The sequence below is a fragment of the Staurois parvus genome, unplaced genomic scaffold (assembly GCF_062004578.1).
Source record: "Staurois parvus isolate SC_StPar_1 unplaced genomic scaffold, SC_StPar_1.0 ptg000397l, whole genome shotgun sequence".
NCBI classification, from domain to species: Eukaryota; Metazoa; Chordata; class Amphibia; order Anura; family Ranidae; genus Staurois; species Staurois parvus.
The window spans coordinates 914,897-933,932 of NW_028318193.1; the positions used below are offsets into that span (position 1 = coordinate 914,897).

Genomic DNA, 19,036 nt, shown 5'->3' on the forward strand with positions numbered 1-19,036 from the left:
TGCAAAGTACTGCATGTTGTTCAACTATGTTAACTTTATCTTATATGTTAAATTATATGTTACACATTTGTGCAACAATTATTAAACTCAGTAATTCTACAAAAATCACACACTTCCTCTATTCCTTCCTTAATTCAGTTTGTCAGACAATCCTATATATTATATGTAGCTTAGATCTTCTTATTGATGTCCCTTGAAAAAAACTGTTAAACAATAATGAAGGAAACCTAAGGGTGAGAATGGGTTTTATATTCAATAGCAACCAAACATATATCATTCTTGTAGCCCAGGCAAAAAATAGAGAGCAGTATGATATATGTTGTATATTATGTAACATGCTGCTAATGAGGTTTGGCAGCATTGTAGTTGGATACAAGAATTGTTGGCTGCCAGATCAAAACTGCATTTGAAGTTTTGTGTCCTAAACCATGAAATGCCCTATATGTTCTAATACTGATAAACACTGTATAATAAAATCAAACTTTTAAAGATCAACTTTAGATGTCAACTACTGATATCTAGAAAGCTGTGCCACAATGCTACATTTTTAAAGCCACTTTCTTGCATCTAGAATGGATTGCTGTCAGTTATTGGATACTCCTTTTTGCTCCATTCCTCTCAGAAGACTGCATTGTTTATTTCTGAATGACCACAGGCTCACTAATAATTTGAGTGAATCTTACAATTATCCAGAGGCATACAATAGTGCCCCGTAGTAGGTATGAGTTATCCTATCTTCTTGAAATAGAATTTGCCCGGTTGCCAAGTTGCATACAGTTGATAGTCACACACTTGTGTTCTTATTAGCAAAAAGGCCAGCCCTGAATAGGAATTATGCTTACTACCAGAGTGCAGAAGACCAAAAACTCCTTTACTTATTCACTTGGGTTGAATTATTAGCTTTGCAAGAGAAGTTGCACTTTGCAAGGCAGCCTAATGAATGTGGTGAAATTTCACTATACTAAGAATACCCAATAACATACAAAGTAAATTTAAAAAAACGTATGTTTTACTTGTACATGATTAGATGGTGGACATCAGCAGGACATCACCTCATTCATTAACCTTTGGAGAAAACTCCTTTGCAAAGTACAACTTCCCCTACAAAGTGAACAGTCTATTTGCCTTCTGTAAATCCACCTCATTATGTAACAATTGGATAGCAAATATCTACCTAGCACAGCAAATCTACAATTTGCTTATGACTGGCTGTAGTCACCTTAACCTGAGCCCTACTACCCTTTTTACATAGTTTACTACGTTTTGACTCACTAAAAGCTCAGGAGACACACAGTGCATTAGAAAAAACATTTATTTATATAAAATGCATTATCATTTAGTCCAAAAAATGTAAAATAGTAATACTGAGATGGATGATTTTGTAACTATTTACACTGCTGGTTACTGGGACTCTGAAGTGTTTTACCATTCCTCTAGGGGACTAGCCATAACCTTTTCATTGTGATCTTACTTAATTTATGAGTATAATAATTTGTGACTGTACTGATATATTGAAATATTTTGGGTACAGATTTTTATGAAAAACTTTTGGTTTGGATTGCATTGATCATTTTACTGCCAGTATTGCTCTGGATTTTTTAGGCTATTCTTTTATAATTGTAATGTCACCATAACTATTCTCCTTATCAGTCTCAGTACTATTAAATACATATTCCTGTTATATATGAAGCTCACCCTTTCATTGGCAACACTATGCAAAGCCAAAATGGCTGCATTAAGGAGTGCGTTTTACAGCTCTGAATGCAAATTATCTTCACATTTGGATTATCCAACCAGTATCGGTCTTTCTAGCTGCTGTAAAGTATTGTCATCTAAAGTTTCACAAACACTTTTATGCGCCGGTGTGCTTTTTTGATTTTAGCAAGCGTTTCTCAGTGCCTTTGCACTGAAATGTTAAAACTTGTGTGATGGACTTTATGTTCTTGGCTGCATGTACATTTCACAAAGATCAGCATTTTTGCTGATAATATGAGTGGTGGCTGAAGGAGGGGACATTTCCTCCTTCCTTCAGCAGACTGATTACATCATTCTCCTATATTGCACCTAGTCATAATTACTTGACTACAGCTCAAGAACTTATTTTTAATGATAAAGGACACGCTTTTGCTGTATATTATGTCAGAGATGTATCCATGTAGACCTGTAAAGCTACTGATATATTGACTTTAAACCCAACTCTCGCCCAAACTTTTTAATTTGTTTTAGATGAAAAGGGAGATTTTAGCATATCTGTCAAAGTTTTATTGCAGTCTATGTCACCATTAGGAAGATTTCCCATCACTTCTTGTCAGAAAATGATGGGAAGACCCTTCAACATGGACACAGACAAAAACACATTTTTTAGTAGAGGCTGGAAGAATTACAATCTCTAAAGAAGTGAAGGATAGAACTGGCTTGAGTTAGGCTTTAACTAAACTTCCAATGTTACTTATTTTTAAGCAGATGTTATTCCTATACTTGTTTAAATGTTCTTACAGAAAAACCACAGTTTATATTGGTTCTAAACGCTGAAGGTTTTTTTACCTTTATGCATTCTATACATGAAGATAAAAAACCTTCAATGTGCAGCTCTCATCCCAGTCCCCCGATTATACTCACCTGAGCCTGGTCCAGAGAGCAGAAGAGCAGAAGCTTTCCCGGGCCTCTCTCTCCTCATTGGCTGAGGCACAGCGGCAGGAACCATTGGCTCCCGCTACTGTCAATCACAGCCAGTGAGGAGGGAGTGGGGGATGGGGTTTTTCATACACACAGAGACTGCTTGGGAGTGAGCATGCACAGGTCTCCCAGAGCAAGCAACTTGCTCTGGGGGTACTCAGAAGTGGGGAGAGGCCAGGAGCGCTGACTGGGGACTCGAGAAGAGGAGGATCGGGCTGCTCTGTGCAAAACTATTGCACAGAACAGGTAAGTATTTTTTAATCTGGTCCTTTACAATCACTTTAACCCCTTGGCGCCAGCGCCTCCCGGCCCTTTAAGGGTTTCAGAAGCTGGGAGGTGGGGTGGGGTTTTAAGGTCATGTGACCACCGTGATTCGTCGTCACTGTGCTCACATGATCGGGAAAGGTCCCAATCGAAAGAGGAGATTGGGACCTTTCCGTGAGTACCGGACATGTGCACTGGGAGTGCACAGGGAGCGTGCTCTCAGCACATATGTTTTTGTTAATTGCACGCAAATGTGCAGCCGCTCGGCGTCAAGGCCCATTTGCGTGCGGCCGGTGTGAGGAGGTTAATTGCAAAGCCATGTAACAACCAAATGAAAGGGGAAGTTCCATTGATCCTCCTCCTCACCCCACCATCCTTTCACATTTTTTTTTAAAGAATGGGAAACTATTTCTAGCAGGTACCCTCTCCCACTTCCACTTGGATCACCTAGCCTGGCTTGTACATGTACCATGGGGAGCTGTCTGTAAGGCTGCTGGGAGACACAGGCAGGTTCCCACAGTCAACATGGTGGCACGAGGGACCCGAAGACTAGAGAAGAAACGGCCTGGGTGGGAACAGCGCTTGATCCCTGGGCTGGTGTCTTTTTTTTTTAGTCAGCAGCTGACTTTGTAGCTGCTGACTTTTTATTTTTTAAAAACTGACTGAAGATCCTCTTTAAGCTTGCCAAAACTTGTTGCTAAATATAATTGTAGATCAGCCACATTTATTCACTGTTTAAAGAATGTCATTGTTTAGAAATTATTAGAACAATTACATTTGCATAACTTCAGCTCATTGTAGTGGTTTAATTTGTATTAAATACAATTGCAGAATTCCTTGATATGTATAATGTAAAAAGACCCTTTCTTAGCGCAGGAAAACATTTATACAGTCATCTAATACACAGATTTCTCTCACTACAGAAGCAAGAGTATTAACTGTTTCTCTTTTAATTTTTATTAATAAAACTGATGAGAGTTGTGGTCAAAGCTAGCTGAGTAGTCTTTGTAGAGCTCTCCCACTTTGATATGCTTCTGGAATGGGTCTTAAGTGACTGTCCAGGTGGAATTTTCACACTAATTATATATTGACCATTAAGGCTTCATGTACATTGGATGTTTTGTTAACCTCTCCTAAACTCCTTTCTTCCTGGCAGTAGTGTTTTAGCAGAAAAGCTGCTTGATGCTTGTAAATGCAAGTAACGCATTTAGAAGCGTTTAGATACGTCAAGTGCTTGGGTGTTCATTCATCGGCCAGAATAATAATTTATTCTGGCCATTGAAATGAAAAAATGCTCAAGCATTAAAACCAGCTAACACTTACATGCATTTAGACCTGCTTATATGCATTTAAGTACATCAAGCATTTTTTTCTGCCAAAGCACCACTGCTCCTGGATGCACAAGCAGTAGTTTTTTTCTGCCTCTAAATGCATGGATACATAGGCTAACATTCAGGGGCATTTAGAGGCAGGAAAAAGAAACTCTAGATGCCCCTAAGAACAGTGTCAAAAACATCCAGTGTGCATGAAGCATTATACTTATATTTTAGCTATCCCATTTGAACAGTGTAAATCTTGTCAACCACATTTGAACCTAGTTATACAATCTCTAAAAATATTGTATGGGTGATTTTAAACATGTCATCCGAGGGGCTACTTAAACAATGCATTAAACTTTATTAAACTTTAATCCAGTAAAGTAGTCTATTGATCTACATAGTTGTTGGAAGATCTTACAGATACTGTACAATTAGATAGTACAAGTATGATCAGATTTAGTTATATGGAATCAACAGGGTGAATCCACTGGCATGATATGCTTCTACTCCAGGTACTTAGGACATCAGAACTTGTAAAAAATATATCCAATAAAAATCTTTTGGCAGAAGAGGCTTCTGTACTTAACTGAGGGTTGGTCATTGTGCCCATAGGATGTGGAGAATATATTAAGATGCTGGTAGACTTCAATACATTTATTATGAAGATGGCAATAAGGATTTGTCATGATGTATAGACCTGAAAACTGAATTTTGGGGATACAATTATTTGTTAAGCAGACTAAAATAAGTAAATGTGTGGATGTGGTCCTGCAGAAGCGTAAACATTGATAGAAGGATGTCTGCCTCAACACTAGTCATATTTGAGGCTATATTGTTGTATAACCTAAGAAGAGCATGAAGTAACCCTAGGTTTTATCATTCATTGCTATAATTTACCATTTGAAGAGCATGCTGCACTCCGCTTAAGGATAACACAGTGGTGTTTGAAGTGCAAATGAAAGAAGAGCACTGATGATACAAAATAGGACTCAATATGTGTAGGATAGCAAGTGCTAGTTATCAGATACTGAGAATTATAAGCTCTTATCCTTAAAAATAGCAATTAAATTTAAACAGAAAATACATGTTTTTGATACAAGCTTTGCAGAACTTTACCTATAATAACTTGATAAAAAATAATGTTCTTTAGCAAAGAACATACATTTTACATTAATAATTATGCTACCAAAATTAGTGTGCGCTGTAATATGCCTCCAGCATTGCTCCTCTTTCTTCTTGCTGGGGGCTGTCATTTTACTGAAGCTCCTGAGCAGTATTAAATCTTTAGGCTGCCAGCAAATCAGCATCTACATTCTACAAATAGAGAGAAACTGAGCATGTGCAGGGCAGGGTGATTAATGTTTTACATAGCTGTACCTGCAAAAGTGGTTTAGCATGAATTTCTGACTAAAGTCCCACTTTAAGTAAATTATAACAGAGGATTTGTATTCCTTTTTTAGAAATGTTTAGTCAAGGCCCCTTGTCATATATTCGCTACAGACAGGTGTAAATAACATGTAAATTTATTCAGTGCTGGTTGTACACTGAAAATAGGAGAAATAGTTAATGCAAACAGAGCAACAGCTTTAATAATTACCACTAGGATCGCAGTATTGACATTAGAACATCAGCAAATGTAATATAGCAGTTCCCTTTGACCTATCTGGTTATGGCTATTTGGTGTGCATTTCTTTTCCAAAGTAACAAAACAGTAACTAATGTATAGTTTCTTTACACACTGAAAGAAATATGTGTATTGAAAACACCCATGCTTTATAAATGTGACAACCAACAGGAAAAACAAAGCAAATTCGAGTTTGCATCATTAGGACATCTAATTGTCCATTACTGTAAACAAAGTTTCTTAAAGGAACTTTGTTTACACTGAAAGAAATAACTGGCCTGCTTTCCCTTTAAGATGATTCACTTTGAAAGAAAATCTCTTCCCAGACATATTACTTTATCCAGCAGACGCTACTATTTGGTGATTGTTTGCATTTATCCTCTCTATGTAGGTAGCCAAACAGAATTTCCTTGATATTGCAACATGGTCTATCACACTGATAAGAGGAAAAGGTAGAATATACTGTATAAAAATCTAATTCACTAAATAGAGCTTCTTAGAAACATAGAGTAGCCGCAGAAAAAATAACAAGTTGCCTTTCAAGTCTGCCCATTTTTTGTTTATATATCTTTTGGGGTTTTTGGGGGATTTTTTCTAAGTAGGTTTGCCCCAAGTATGTTTGAAACTATTTACTATTTACTGACACAACTAACTCTACTGGAAGTCTATTCCATGCATCAACTACACTTTTGGTACAAGGGTAATACTTTTTAAGCTTCTTTTTTCTTAGGTGAATTATTTTACATTTAGAAAATGCAGGTTCCACTACTTTGATCAATCTTCCAACAATGCCAAATCATGTTCCATGTTCCACACCTCCATTTATAGCAACCCTACTGACATTAACAGCAAAAAGACAAAGCTTGCCTACCAAACCTTTAGTTTTATCACTTACAAGATTAGGCAGAATAGGACCTAGTGCAGAGCTTGTGGTACACCACTAGTGACTGGTCTCTGTTCCAAATGAATCCCATTTACAACCACACTTGGGTATTTATCCTTTAGCCAACTGCATATCCACTGAACCACCCAAGACTTAAGTCCTAGCTTGTATAATTTTTAGATCATTATGTGGAACTGTATCTTTGCAGAGACCATGTGAAACTTCAAATATAGCAGTCAGCTTTCCTCAGACCTCTTAGGCAGACAGAAAAACAGATCCACTCAAACTTATCTTTTCTGTCCTGTAGGTACTGAACAAGCAGCAATCTGATAGGATGTCTCTTTGGAGTTTCTCTCATCCAGAAAGTTCACTCACTGATCTCCTTCCTCCCAGGCTTTGTTGCAGACCAACTTTCATTTTAAAGCCCTATCCACACTATAGGCTGGCACATTTGTGTCCTCCCTTCTGTAGCCATCCCATAGAGGAACATTGTGATGGACATTTTGGGGTAGTCCAAAGTCAATAAACTACATTTCTGGCAAGCTGTTAGTGCCCTCTAGTGGAAGGAAACAGTCTACCTGAAATAGTAAACAGTTGCTGCCTGATAACAAGTGAAAATGTCAATTTTGTAAATTGAAACTGTACTGAAAAACATGGAAGCATAGCAAATGTCTCTGAGGTCCCTACATGAAGTCACTGAAAAATAATAAAATCATGGACAAGTGGGGTTTTCAGCTGAACTTCTCACTAGCAAAGAGAGAAAGACATTTGTTACTATGTCTTTTAAAGGAAGTGCTAAACATCTGTACAAGTAAATTGTATTCCCTGAACCTAATAGAGAGAAAAAAATCACCTAATATTGTCTCTCAAGCAGAATCCAATAACCCTGAGGTATAAAGATAAATAATAGAGACTCTAGTCAGTACTCTATATTCTTTCACTTTTACAAGCTATTGACTTCTAGCTAAAGCAGAACTCTCTGAAATATAATTGGAAAGAATAGCAAAGGTAAGTGTAAAATGTTAATAATGCTTACATCTATGCTGTCTTTTCTAAGAAAACAACCTTTTAAACCAGTGTCAGGAGTATAGCAGTACTATTATCTCAGTGCTTCTGGCCTGTGCAATATTTTCTGTGCACTGTGTACTACTTTCCATATCACTGAAAGTATACTATTTGATACATGTTTACTCTTACCTCTCACTCACTTTTCTAGTTGTATTCCATGGAGCTCTACATTAATTATTTTCCCCTACAATGCTGAGTAGCACTAAGCTGCTCAAGTCAATATAGTTAATGTCAATATTCTTTTTACCAGCCTAGTTGACAGCAGTAGTTCACAGATTCTAACAGTAAATGACCCTTACCTAGGACCACCATCCTTTTATCCTTGCCCTTAATAACCCATTTCAAAGCCCATTGGTAGACATTTTTAAACCTTCATTTACAGATGATGCATTTCTTAAACACTGAAAAAATCATTATCTAAAAGTGCTTAGCCTAAACATCTATGATCTTGGAAATTGCTGCTATTAGGACTCTTACACAGCTAGCTGAGCATGTTCAGTGTAATTGCTGGTGTATTTCCTCAGCCTAGGTGCAGGGTACAGCCTGTCTTTAACATGAACAGCGGTATACTTATGTACGTATATGTTGTGCTATTGTAAACACAAGTGCAATGTATGAGCATTTGCAAAACAAAAATCTATTTTTTGCATATACCAATACCTGGGTTGTCCAGACAGAGGAACTACACCAGGAATTAAGATGAAGGGCTCATCTAGCCCACATGTTACATACTTAGTCTGGCTGAAAAAAGACAAAAGTCTATCCAGTTCAACCATAGAAAAAAAAAAAAGTTATAATCCTATACCCACAGTTGATTCAGAGGAAGGCAAAAAAGAAAACCCATCAAAGCACAATCCAATTTGCACCTGCTGGGAAAAAAATTCCTTCCTCATCCCACAGGAGGCAATTGGATATTCCCTGGATCAACTTTACCTATAAATGTTAGTATCCAGTTATATTCTGTATCTAAGAAAGAATCCAGGCCTTTTTTAAAGAAATCCACTGAACTGGCCAGAACCAACTCTTGAGGGGGTCTATTCCACATTTTCACAGCTCTCACTGTGAAGAAACCTTTCCGTGTTTGGAGATTAAATTTCTTTTTCTCCAGATGTAAAGAGTGCCCCCTTGTCCTCTGTAATGACCTCAGGGTGAATAGCTCTACACCGAGTTCACTATATGAACCACTGATGTATTTATACATGTTGATAATATCCCCCCTTAATCTCCACTTCTCAAGAGAGAATAAATTCAGTTCCTCTAATCTTTCCTCATAGCTGATCTCCTCCATGCCTCGTATTAGTTTAGTTGCCCTTCTCTGTACTTTCTCAAGTTCCCCAATGTTCTTTTTGTGAATTGGTGTCCAAAACTGAACTGCATATTCCAGATGAGGTATTACTAATGATTTGTACAGGGGTAATATGATATCTCTCTCTCTGGAGTCTATACCTCTTTTAATACAAGAGAGGATTTTGCTCGCTTTAGAAACCGCAGCTTGGCATTGCATGCCATTATTAAGCTTGTGATCTATCAGCTCTAATAGCTCTTTGAAGCCTAAATCAAAACAAATCAAGACAAAAACAAATAGCCATTGGAAGGAAGCTTAAACTTTAAAGAATTGCAATATATTTGTGCAAGGATTATAGTTTCTTTAACCACTTCCCATCCGCCCTATAGCAGAATTACTGCAACAGGGCGGCAGGCGTGCTGAAAACTGAGCTCATAATATTTTCTCCCCCACATAACTCTTCCCCTGATTTCTCGGTCAGGATCAATTGCACCACTATCAATCCATCCCTGCATGCCAGGGTGCTAGATGTAACCCTGGATTCTGAACTATCCTTTCAGGCGCACATCCAATCCCTTTCCAAATCATGCTGCCTCATCATTTCCAGAATACACCCCTTTTCAACCAATGATACCACAAAGCTCCTAATTCGCTCCCTGGTAATCTCTCGCCTCGACTACTGCAACTCCCTTCTCATTGACTTACCTTTACATAGGCTATCCCCCCTCCAGTTCATCATGAATACTGCTGCCAGGCTCATCAACCTGCCCCCAGCTACATCACCAACCTGGTCTCAAAATATCAACAAAACCACTCTCTTCGATCCTCCCAAGACCTTCTGCTTTCTAGTTCCCATGTCACCTCCTCCCATGCTCGCCTCCAGAACTTCTCCCGAGCTTCTCCCATCCTATGGAACTCCCTTCCCCAATCTATCCAGGTGTCTCCTAATCTATCAACCTTTAGACGATCCCTGAAAACCTTATTTTTTAAAGAAACCTATCCTTCTTCTACCTAGTAAACCGCCATTTATTTCCTCCATCAGTTCATCCCCCACAGCTATTACCTTTTGTATCACTCAACACTTCCTCCTAGATTGTAAGCTCTAACAAGCAGGGCCCTCTGTTTCCTCTTGTACCAAATTGTATTGTAACTGTAATGTCTACCTTCATTTTGTAAAGCTCTGCACAAACTGTTGGCGCTATATAAATCCTGTATAATAATAATAATAATAATAATATAATCCACTATACAACAAATCTTTCACAGCCTCTGTAGTTGTGAAACAATTTGGGTCTACTTAGATCTGCAGCCATTCCAGCACAGCCTGTATGTAAGCACTTACAGTATCTTTTGGTCTGTTATACAGATTAAGAGTACAGTGTTTTAGTGGTTAGCTAGTCTGCCTGACAGCACTAGGGTCCTTGGTTTGTGACTCAGTCATGACACCATCTACTGGTAGATACATGCATACATGGAATTTGCATGTTCTCTCTTAGATGAATGTCTGCTTAAATCATCTTTGATATCTAATTCAACATTACTAAATCGAACTTTACTATATGTTCTATTTAGTAATGTTGTGTGCTCAGCATCCACTATGCCATTGTGTTTCCTTTGAAACTATCTTTGTTTGAATATACTCCAGGGAGATCATTATATTGTAACCTTTATTTGTATATTTTGTGATTATATTTGGAGAGGAACTAATGAGTAGTTCATCTTTTTTAGTCTATTGTTTTTCAATTTTGTGCAACATGACCTTGTATGCTTCTATAGGTCATAGCATTTGGATTTAACTTTAGGAGATTTTTTTTAATTGTTGAGTTTATAATTCTACCTATTGGTTCCTCCCAGGGGATGTTGCAAATGACTATCATTTTAACTATTTATAACTGTTGGTTAGGGTTTTCCGACACAATCATGTGAATAAAGATTTTTTTTTTTTCATTTTGTGTTTGTGCTTATGAGTTATTCTGTGGAATACCTGAAGCGCTTTGTATATTATTGCTTCTATTACTAAAGTCTTGGAGTCAAGGTGCTTCCCCTGTTTTTTGGTGTGTGTGTGTGTGTGTCCCCTCCACAAACACACACACTTTTTTTCTTGGAGATTTCTTTGTGGTTGGACTTTTATTTACTTCAGCAGAAAGCAAGTTACTGAGGATAGCTGTTCATAATATACAGTGGGCTTGAGCATACGGCCAAGAATGAGTGGTAGTTGCAAGCCCTCATCCATTGCCACTGCCACTGCAAGGTGATTGATATGGAAGAAATTAAAGTGATATTAGAGGTTCATATTTTTATTGAACTAACAATCATATCATACTTACCTGCTCTGTGCAATGGTTTTGCAAAGAGCAGCCCCAATCAGGGGCGGACTGACTGCCCGGGGTCAGTAGGGGGTCCCATAAAATGGCCCTGGTACCTTTTTTACAGACTTTTTTGGGTGTGATTTGAGTGTGGGCAAGGACACAGGTGCCCCATGATCTCCAATTGCCCGGGGGCCCCATGAGTTGACAGTCCGCCCCTGGCCCCAATCCTCCATTTCTGGGGTCTTTTGCCAGCATTCTGGACTCCATCCCCCACCAGTGTGAGGCACTCATGCATTCTCACTCCCAAGCCATAAGACACACAGAATAGGGCTTGGTCCCACCCCCACTTCTCATCACTGGCTCTTATTGATAGCAGATGGAGCCATTGGCTCCTGCTGCTGTATCTAAGCCAATGAGGAGCGAGAGAGCTGAAATGGTTTTGGCTATTATGCACATTGCTGGATCGGGATCAGACTTCGGTATGTATTTAGGGGACCTGTGTGGGAAGCTCCATACAGAAGGATTTTACCTTGCTACATAGAATGCAGTAAGGTAAAAAAACCTTCTCCCTTAAAAATAAATAATAAGCATCAAAGGTGAACTTAGAATATATAGTTGTTTTACCAGAGGGAAATATACCTGCTTTTTTAATTCGTGCAACATCTTTCTTTTCTAGCAATGCCTTCTCTTTTTCTTCCACTGTTGCTAGAAAAAATAAAATAAAAGTTCATGGCAGACATTGTAATAGTTGCTTGAGTTTGCAAAAACACATATTAACAAACAAATATGAAGTAAGTGTATAGTTATGATCCTGAAGGAGGTAACAATGTCCTATACAATTCTGTCTTCTGCCTACTCATTATTATTTTGCTCCCACGGTTTTCCCAACTTATCTGTTAGTCCAATGAACCTCATTGCCATTTTCAGTCTTTTCTTTGTGTTTTACCAACCTTGTTTTTTTAAAACAACTTCTAAATGTAATTCCACTATAACTTAACAACTACCTTTATATTTATAAGAACCATTGATCATTAAAGAGACACTCATTATAAATTTGTTTCCTGTGTGTACAAGAAATGGCTCAGCGTGAAACAGATTTATGTAACTGTCAGTAAGGTGTATATGAATCTATTGTAGATTTGCCTCAGACAGAATTTTGACTCAATACTTACTGTACATGTGCAACACAATTTACTCCAGCATGGAAGCGCTCTTATTTGCCTCTACTTTTCTTATTACTAATATGGCAGAATGTTTTAATGTATTTGTTGCAGCCATATTGCCAGAATATGAAAGAGTTGTACATAAGAACTACCTTAATGTGTTTCACCCTTCAGAAAAAATCAAACTGTTGCATAGCTTTCTTGAATATCACAGCATACTTTCTAACAGCAGTGTTGCAAATACTTTATTGAATTGTACTAAGTTTGTTTTCTTATATCATACCTGTTTTCTTTATTACTGGGACTTCCTTTTTCTCTGGCAGTTTTTTCTTTGGTTCTTCTTTCACTGCAACATAAGAAAGTACAGTTAGTTTGGTTTATTATTTTTTGTATTATTACCCTCCTTATATAGCCAGTCAGAATGCACTAAACCTCTGCTGGTTTTCAGTTAATAATTTCTAACAGGTAAATAACTGGAAATCAAAGCTTCAACTTATTTGTTGGTTATGTGTTAGGCCTTGGTGTATGCAACATATTTTATGTGCAGACCATTGTCAGATTGATAATAAAGAGGGCTGTTTAGCCACTTGACTCCCAAGTCTATTCTGACACTTCTCTCCTACATGTAAAAAAAACAGTTTTTTATAGACTTTTTTGGGTGTGATTTGAGTGTGGGCTCAAATCACACCCAACAGAAAATTACTTAGAACCCCCAAACATTATATATATATATTTTAAGCAGAGGCCCTAGAGAATAAAATTGTGGGTGTCATAGTTTTTTTGTGTCTCACAGTAATGGCACAATGGTTTTTCAAATGCATGTTCTTGCAAATAATACACCTTAATGAATTTTAATGTACAAAAACACAATATAATACCCAATTGTTTGGTTACATAAAAAAGATATTATGCCAAAAATGGCCAGCTGACTCAAAATCCACAACACATCCTGCACATATTTTTTAATTTCTATTCTACGCTATATGCTAAACTGGCCCCATTTCAAACTATAGTGGCAGACAACTTCTTCCATGATATTCCTTTGCCAACATTAAAACAGACACATTGAGAGCAGCTAGACAAAGAGTTCACGGAAGTGGAAGTTCAGAGGGATATTAAAAGCCTGAATCTGTCCAAAGCACCAGGCCCAGATGGATTTACTGGCCACTATTATAGAAAATACCATGAAACTCTGTCTCCACATCTGTGCTTTTTCATTAATGTGGTACAGCAGAGTATGCCTCTCCCTGCTCAAGAGAATATTATGCATGCTATGACAAAGCCAGAGAAGGACCATGGAGACTGTGCTAATATATAGACCAATCTCCTCAATGTGGACCTAAAAATATTGACAAAAGTTCTTCCTACTAGACTAAACTTTTTTCTTACCCTCTATATATACCCTGATCAAGCAGGCTTTGTCCCTAATAGACAAGCCTCAGACCAAACACGACGAGTCATAGATATCATCTTGGCTCTCCACTCAGAATTGGTATATGAAAAAGGTCAGACGGAGCATGTTTTTGTCGCTGGATGTGCATAAAGCTTTCAATTCTCTTCTTTTATATGCTGTTACACGCAATGGGTTCGGTCTACGGTTTATGTTGACACTTTGAGTCCTTTATGATACCCCCAAGGCAACCGTGATGATTAAAGGCTACAGATCTCAATGGCTAACAATAAACAGAGGCACTAGACAGGGTTGCCCCCTGTCCCCCATATTGTTATCTTAGCCCTAGAGCCTCTGGCTATCAAAATTCAACATTGCATTGCCATACAGGGCATAGTATATGGGGACAGAAAGCACAAATGCACTCTCTTTGCAGATGATATTTTGATATTGCTGTCTTCTCCCATCACCTTTATTCCTAATTTCCAGGTGATACTGCAGCTATTTGCACTAATATCAGGACTTAGGGTAAATCCAGCTAAATCGCAAGCCCTGAATTTATCATTAGAAGATCACATTGTGATCACCCTTAAGCAAACCTATACATTTCAGTGGCAGTCTGAGGCACTTCCGTACTTAGGTATCTTCCTTATGTCCTCTTTACATACTTTGTACATGAATAATTATCCCCCTTTATATAAAAAACTCTCAGAAGATTTGACCAAATGGCAGAATAACCCTTCTTCGTGGTTTGGCAGACTATAATCATTGAAGATGAACATTCTCCCAAGGATATTATATCTGTTCCATACTATTCCCGTGGCAATCAGTTTGAGCGATTTACATACATTCCAAAAATAATGTTGTCCTTTATTTGGGGGGGGGGGGGGGCAAGAGGCCTAGGGTTAACAAATGTACTCTATACACCCCTGTGGACCTCTGGATCTAGCCAAATATTTTTTTTTGCAGCCCAAATAGCACTAAACAAAACTGACCTGGCTCATAATTAATGAGTGCTTATCTGCTATGCTGAATGACAAACTTAAGCTATTTGTAAAAACCTGGAATCTCTGGATCCAGTATTTGAAAGGGGACACTCTAATCCTCTCAGCTTAGATGGAAGTCTGAAACTAGAGAGATGGCACCATTATGTTCCTTTTCTTTTTCTTTCTTCCTTTTTTCTTTTCCCTTTTTTCCCCAGTTCTTAACTATCTGCTTCTTTTTTTTTTTTTTTTTTTTTTTTAGGGGGGGGGGGTGAGTGTGACAGTGTGACATTCTCATACCAGTGTATGGGAAGCCTACTCCCACTCTGAGAAATGAAGTCATTCCCTCCAATGAGTGGAGACTGGGAATCAAACATATTTTAGTGCACTGTGTATCTCCTCTACAGTTCAACTATTTCCTACTGTACTTCAGTTGCACACAATGCAACAGGCCTGAGTTGAACACAACAGGGGGAGAAGTTGTTTTCTGAGAACAAAAACACCACACTTGAATTTCAGTGGGTGCTACACTCTCACCACTTTTGGTTGTATGGTTAGGCTCAGCGCACTTGTGTCTTTTAGTAGCTTTGATCTCTTATACCATATGAAATGTTGTTTTTTGGATTAATATGTTTCTGGAGATGAATGACTTGGCATTGCAATGATGCCATCTTATGATGCTGTCTGTATTTTTTCTCTTGTAAAATACTTCTCAATAAAAACTATTGGGGAAAAAAGATATTATGCCGAGTAAATAGATGCCTAACATGCCACACTTTAGAATTGTGCATGCTTGTTGGCGACACACTATGGTTCCATAAAAATCTCCATAGGTGATGCTTTAAAAGCCTCTACAGGTTACCAATTGAGAGCTACAGAGAAGGTGTAGTGCTAGAATTATTGTTCTTGCTGTAATATTCCCCGCAATACTTCAAATGTGTTAACACATATGCATACACCTTTGCGAACGAGGGGGCAGGGGCACTTTAATTTGTTTTTTTACACTGTCACTTTAAATTGCTCTCTATTGCTATCACAGGAGATGAACAACACAGACTTTTCTCATCGGCTGCTTCACTGGCCAGTATACACAAAACTGAAATCAGGAGCGACAAAAAACATGATGTTTCCAGTGTTTTAAACCACAGAGAGGATCTCTATGGTCAGACGGCAACTGCAGTCCTGGGTTCCCTGGTGGCAGTGGAAGGCAGCAGGGGGGACCCTTTCCTGCCACTTGTAAAAGCGATCCAGGAGTGCTTTTATAAAACAGAGCATCACTGGCCAAAAAAACACTGCAACTTAAGGATGTGCATTGACCTCCTTGGGAGGCAAGTGGTTAGGTTGAAGCCTTTATAGCAGCAGCCTTTAATGCAGAACTACGTCTAAACCACTTGTGCTGATATGATCTGTATGTGGTTGGTTCACTAAAAGCAAGTAGACTGCTCACTTTGCAAGGATAGTTGTACTTTGCAAGTGAAATATCCCCAGAGCTTAGTAAATGCTGTGAAATTTGACTTTTTAAAGAAGACCTGATTATGTGCAGAGAAAATAAAAAAAAAACAGCATTTTTGCTTACACACATGATTGGATGATGGAAGTCAGCAGAGTGTCACCTCATTAACTAAGCTCTGGGGAAAATTTGTTTACAAAGTGCAACTTTCTTTGAAAAAATGAACAATCTATTTTCTTTCGTGAATCAACCCCATGATTTTGGACTTGAAGTAGGCTTATGTCACTGTTGTTTTGTGTGATAACTTGAAAGTGTGCACATGAGAATTGTGGTGTTAGCATCACTTTATAGCTGTGATCTGCAATAATAGAGACAATGAAGTAGTTAGTCAGTGTTCTTCATGCTTGTACAGTCACTGTAATAACCGTTCTGAGTGATAAAACAGTTGGTAACTTAAATGTGTAAAGTTAATTTACTATATTAGTAGAGATTGTTCATCTGGAAAAGTGTATGTTCACTTTGCAAAAGGAGGGATAAAGTGAAGTTTTGTTGACTTTGAGTGACCCAAAACAACTTAACAAAAATTATTTTTACTGTTGCTTTCTCTCTGACATGACTGGCTATTCATGGATGGAGCAGCTTCACTTTAGTCGCTAAAATTCACATTGCAAGTAAATTAACCCCAGTGTTTTATCTGCCATTAGTTCAGTTTTATCAATGTAACAGAGATGCTTACTTCAGTTTTAGTAGCATGAAGTAAAATATGATGAGGTACCTTTTATACAATATTGCCTGCGCTGTCACCACCATACTTGACCCTCTTTCCCCTCTCACTCTCACCACCACACCTGACAACATCTAAAACCTCCTGCTCTCACAACTTCAGATACCACTATCCAAACTCTTCCATCTTTCAAGATTGTATCTGCCAACATCCCAATTGCCCCATCCCTAACCTTGCCTGTTCTAGATGTTTTGCTATATTTTCTGAAATAACTGAAAAAAAATCTACTATTGAGTGTCTATTCATAAATGTTTTCACACCAGCTTCTAACAACTTTCATCCAGGATTCACAATTTTTATAACTGAATTCAATTGGACAAATGTGTAACTTCTGGAGGAAGGTTGTATGGATTTTGGGTTAAAACATTTATAAACAGACCCGTTCATGTAGACATTTTGTCTATGCTGAAAATGTCAAAGTTCAATTAGGAATAAAAATTAAAAATAACTGGCACTGTGTCAAAACACAGACTGCTTGGATCATTAATTCTGGGTATTTGCTAGAACATGGATAGTATATATAAAAAGTGTTTTAAAGGTAAAATACACCTCTTGCTTGTAGCAACTAATTAGATTCCTTGAAAAAAAGATATTTGGTGGAGGCTGAGAGGTGTTTTTTTTTGTGTTAAAAATACATGCTTGAATATACCAGAGTGCACCAGAGTTTAGAATCACTTTATCATCAACAGATCGCTGGTGCCATGCAGGTCTCCTGCAGATCTGACAGTATATATGCTTGCTCGTACATACCTTACGGGCGAGCAGATATACTGACAAGAAGATTCAGTGAACTACCATGGCGCTCCACAGCGCTGTGGCAGTTCACTGAGAACTACAAGCCGACAGTCGCTAAGAACACTGTGAATGAAGGATGCAGCTGTGTGGGGGGAGCCCATATTGCATGTTCCACACTGAAAACAGATGGAACATGTAACATGTTCTCAAAGATTAACTTATCCTTTAAAATTGTAGAGGCAATCAATACCAAAGCTAAATGCCCATAACGCTCATGTTTTGGATATATCCCAGATGGACAAATAAGATAAAAGGGCAACTGTAGTGATGAAAGATGGTTGTTGAATGGCCTATTATACCTTGTAAGGTCAAACACCTCTTTCTATAGTTAACAACTTATCACCTCAATAGACATACTTTTATGTCAGATTTCTTTTTTTTTTCCAGTGATTTCACAGTTTCATTAAACCTGGCTTATTGAAATATTGTATATTGAAAAGTATAAAGTTATTTAAATAAACCCCAGTTCATTCAGATGGGAAATAAGTGCAGAAGCCATGAGCAGATTATCTTTCAGCAATAATGGGTATTGTGCGTTTTACAGCTTGTGATTACAATTGCTGAAGGTACCATTGATTGCTTGGACAGCAAATCAATGCAACAGATACATGAAAACTGTCAGCTGTTACTAAATATCCAGTCAGCCAATTTTACAAATATTGAACTCTGGAAAAATTGAAGTCTGGAGTAGGTATACCTTGAATGTTTTTGTTCTGGACATCTACCCTATGTTGCTGCATTTCAAAGGACTGTAATGACCATTGTCAGTAAATGATGAAGGAAGGGATAGTGTGGAGCATAAACCAGTAAGCACTGTTTATGTAATAGCCCCTGTATACAAGCTGACACGATCTCAGTATTCAGTATAACATCATTAACTTTAATGTTTTGACACAATCAACCCTTACCTTGAGGTTATGGTATCAATATGCAAACTATTTTTATAAGGCAACTCAAACTTCTATGACTATTTTCTATGTGAAAATGCACAGTAACCAATCAGAATTTGTCTTTTCAACGGTCAGCTACAAAACAGTAAAATC

At 37.9% G+C, this 19,036-nt stretch overlaps 1 protein-coding gene across 50 annotated transcripts in view; it reads right to left on the reverse strand.

The window, feature by feature from the left end:
- TRDN (triadin) overlaps positions 1-19,036 on the reverse strand; it is a 974,263-nt gene that overhangs the window by 638,118 nt on the left and 317,109 nt on the right. For all 50 annotated transcript variants that reach the window (XM_089686429.1, XM_089686384.1, XM_089686382.1 and 47 more), the window contains 2 exons: positions 12,875-12,937; positions 12,068-12,133 (listed from right to left, as the gene is read on the reverse strand). In XM_089686429.1, the coding sequence (XP_089542555.1) occupies positions 12,068-12,133; positions 12,875-12,937 (129 nt within the window). The remainder of the gene's footprint in view (positions 1-12,067; positions 12,134-12,874; positions 12,938-19,036) is intronic.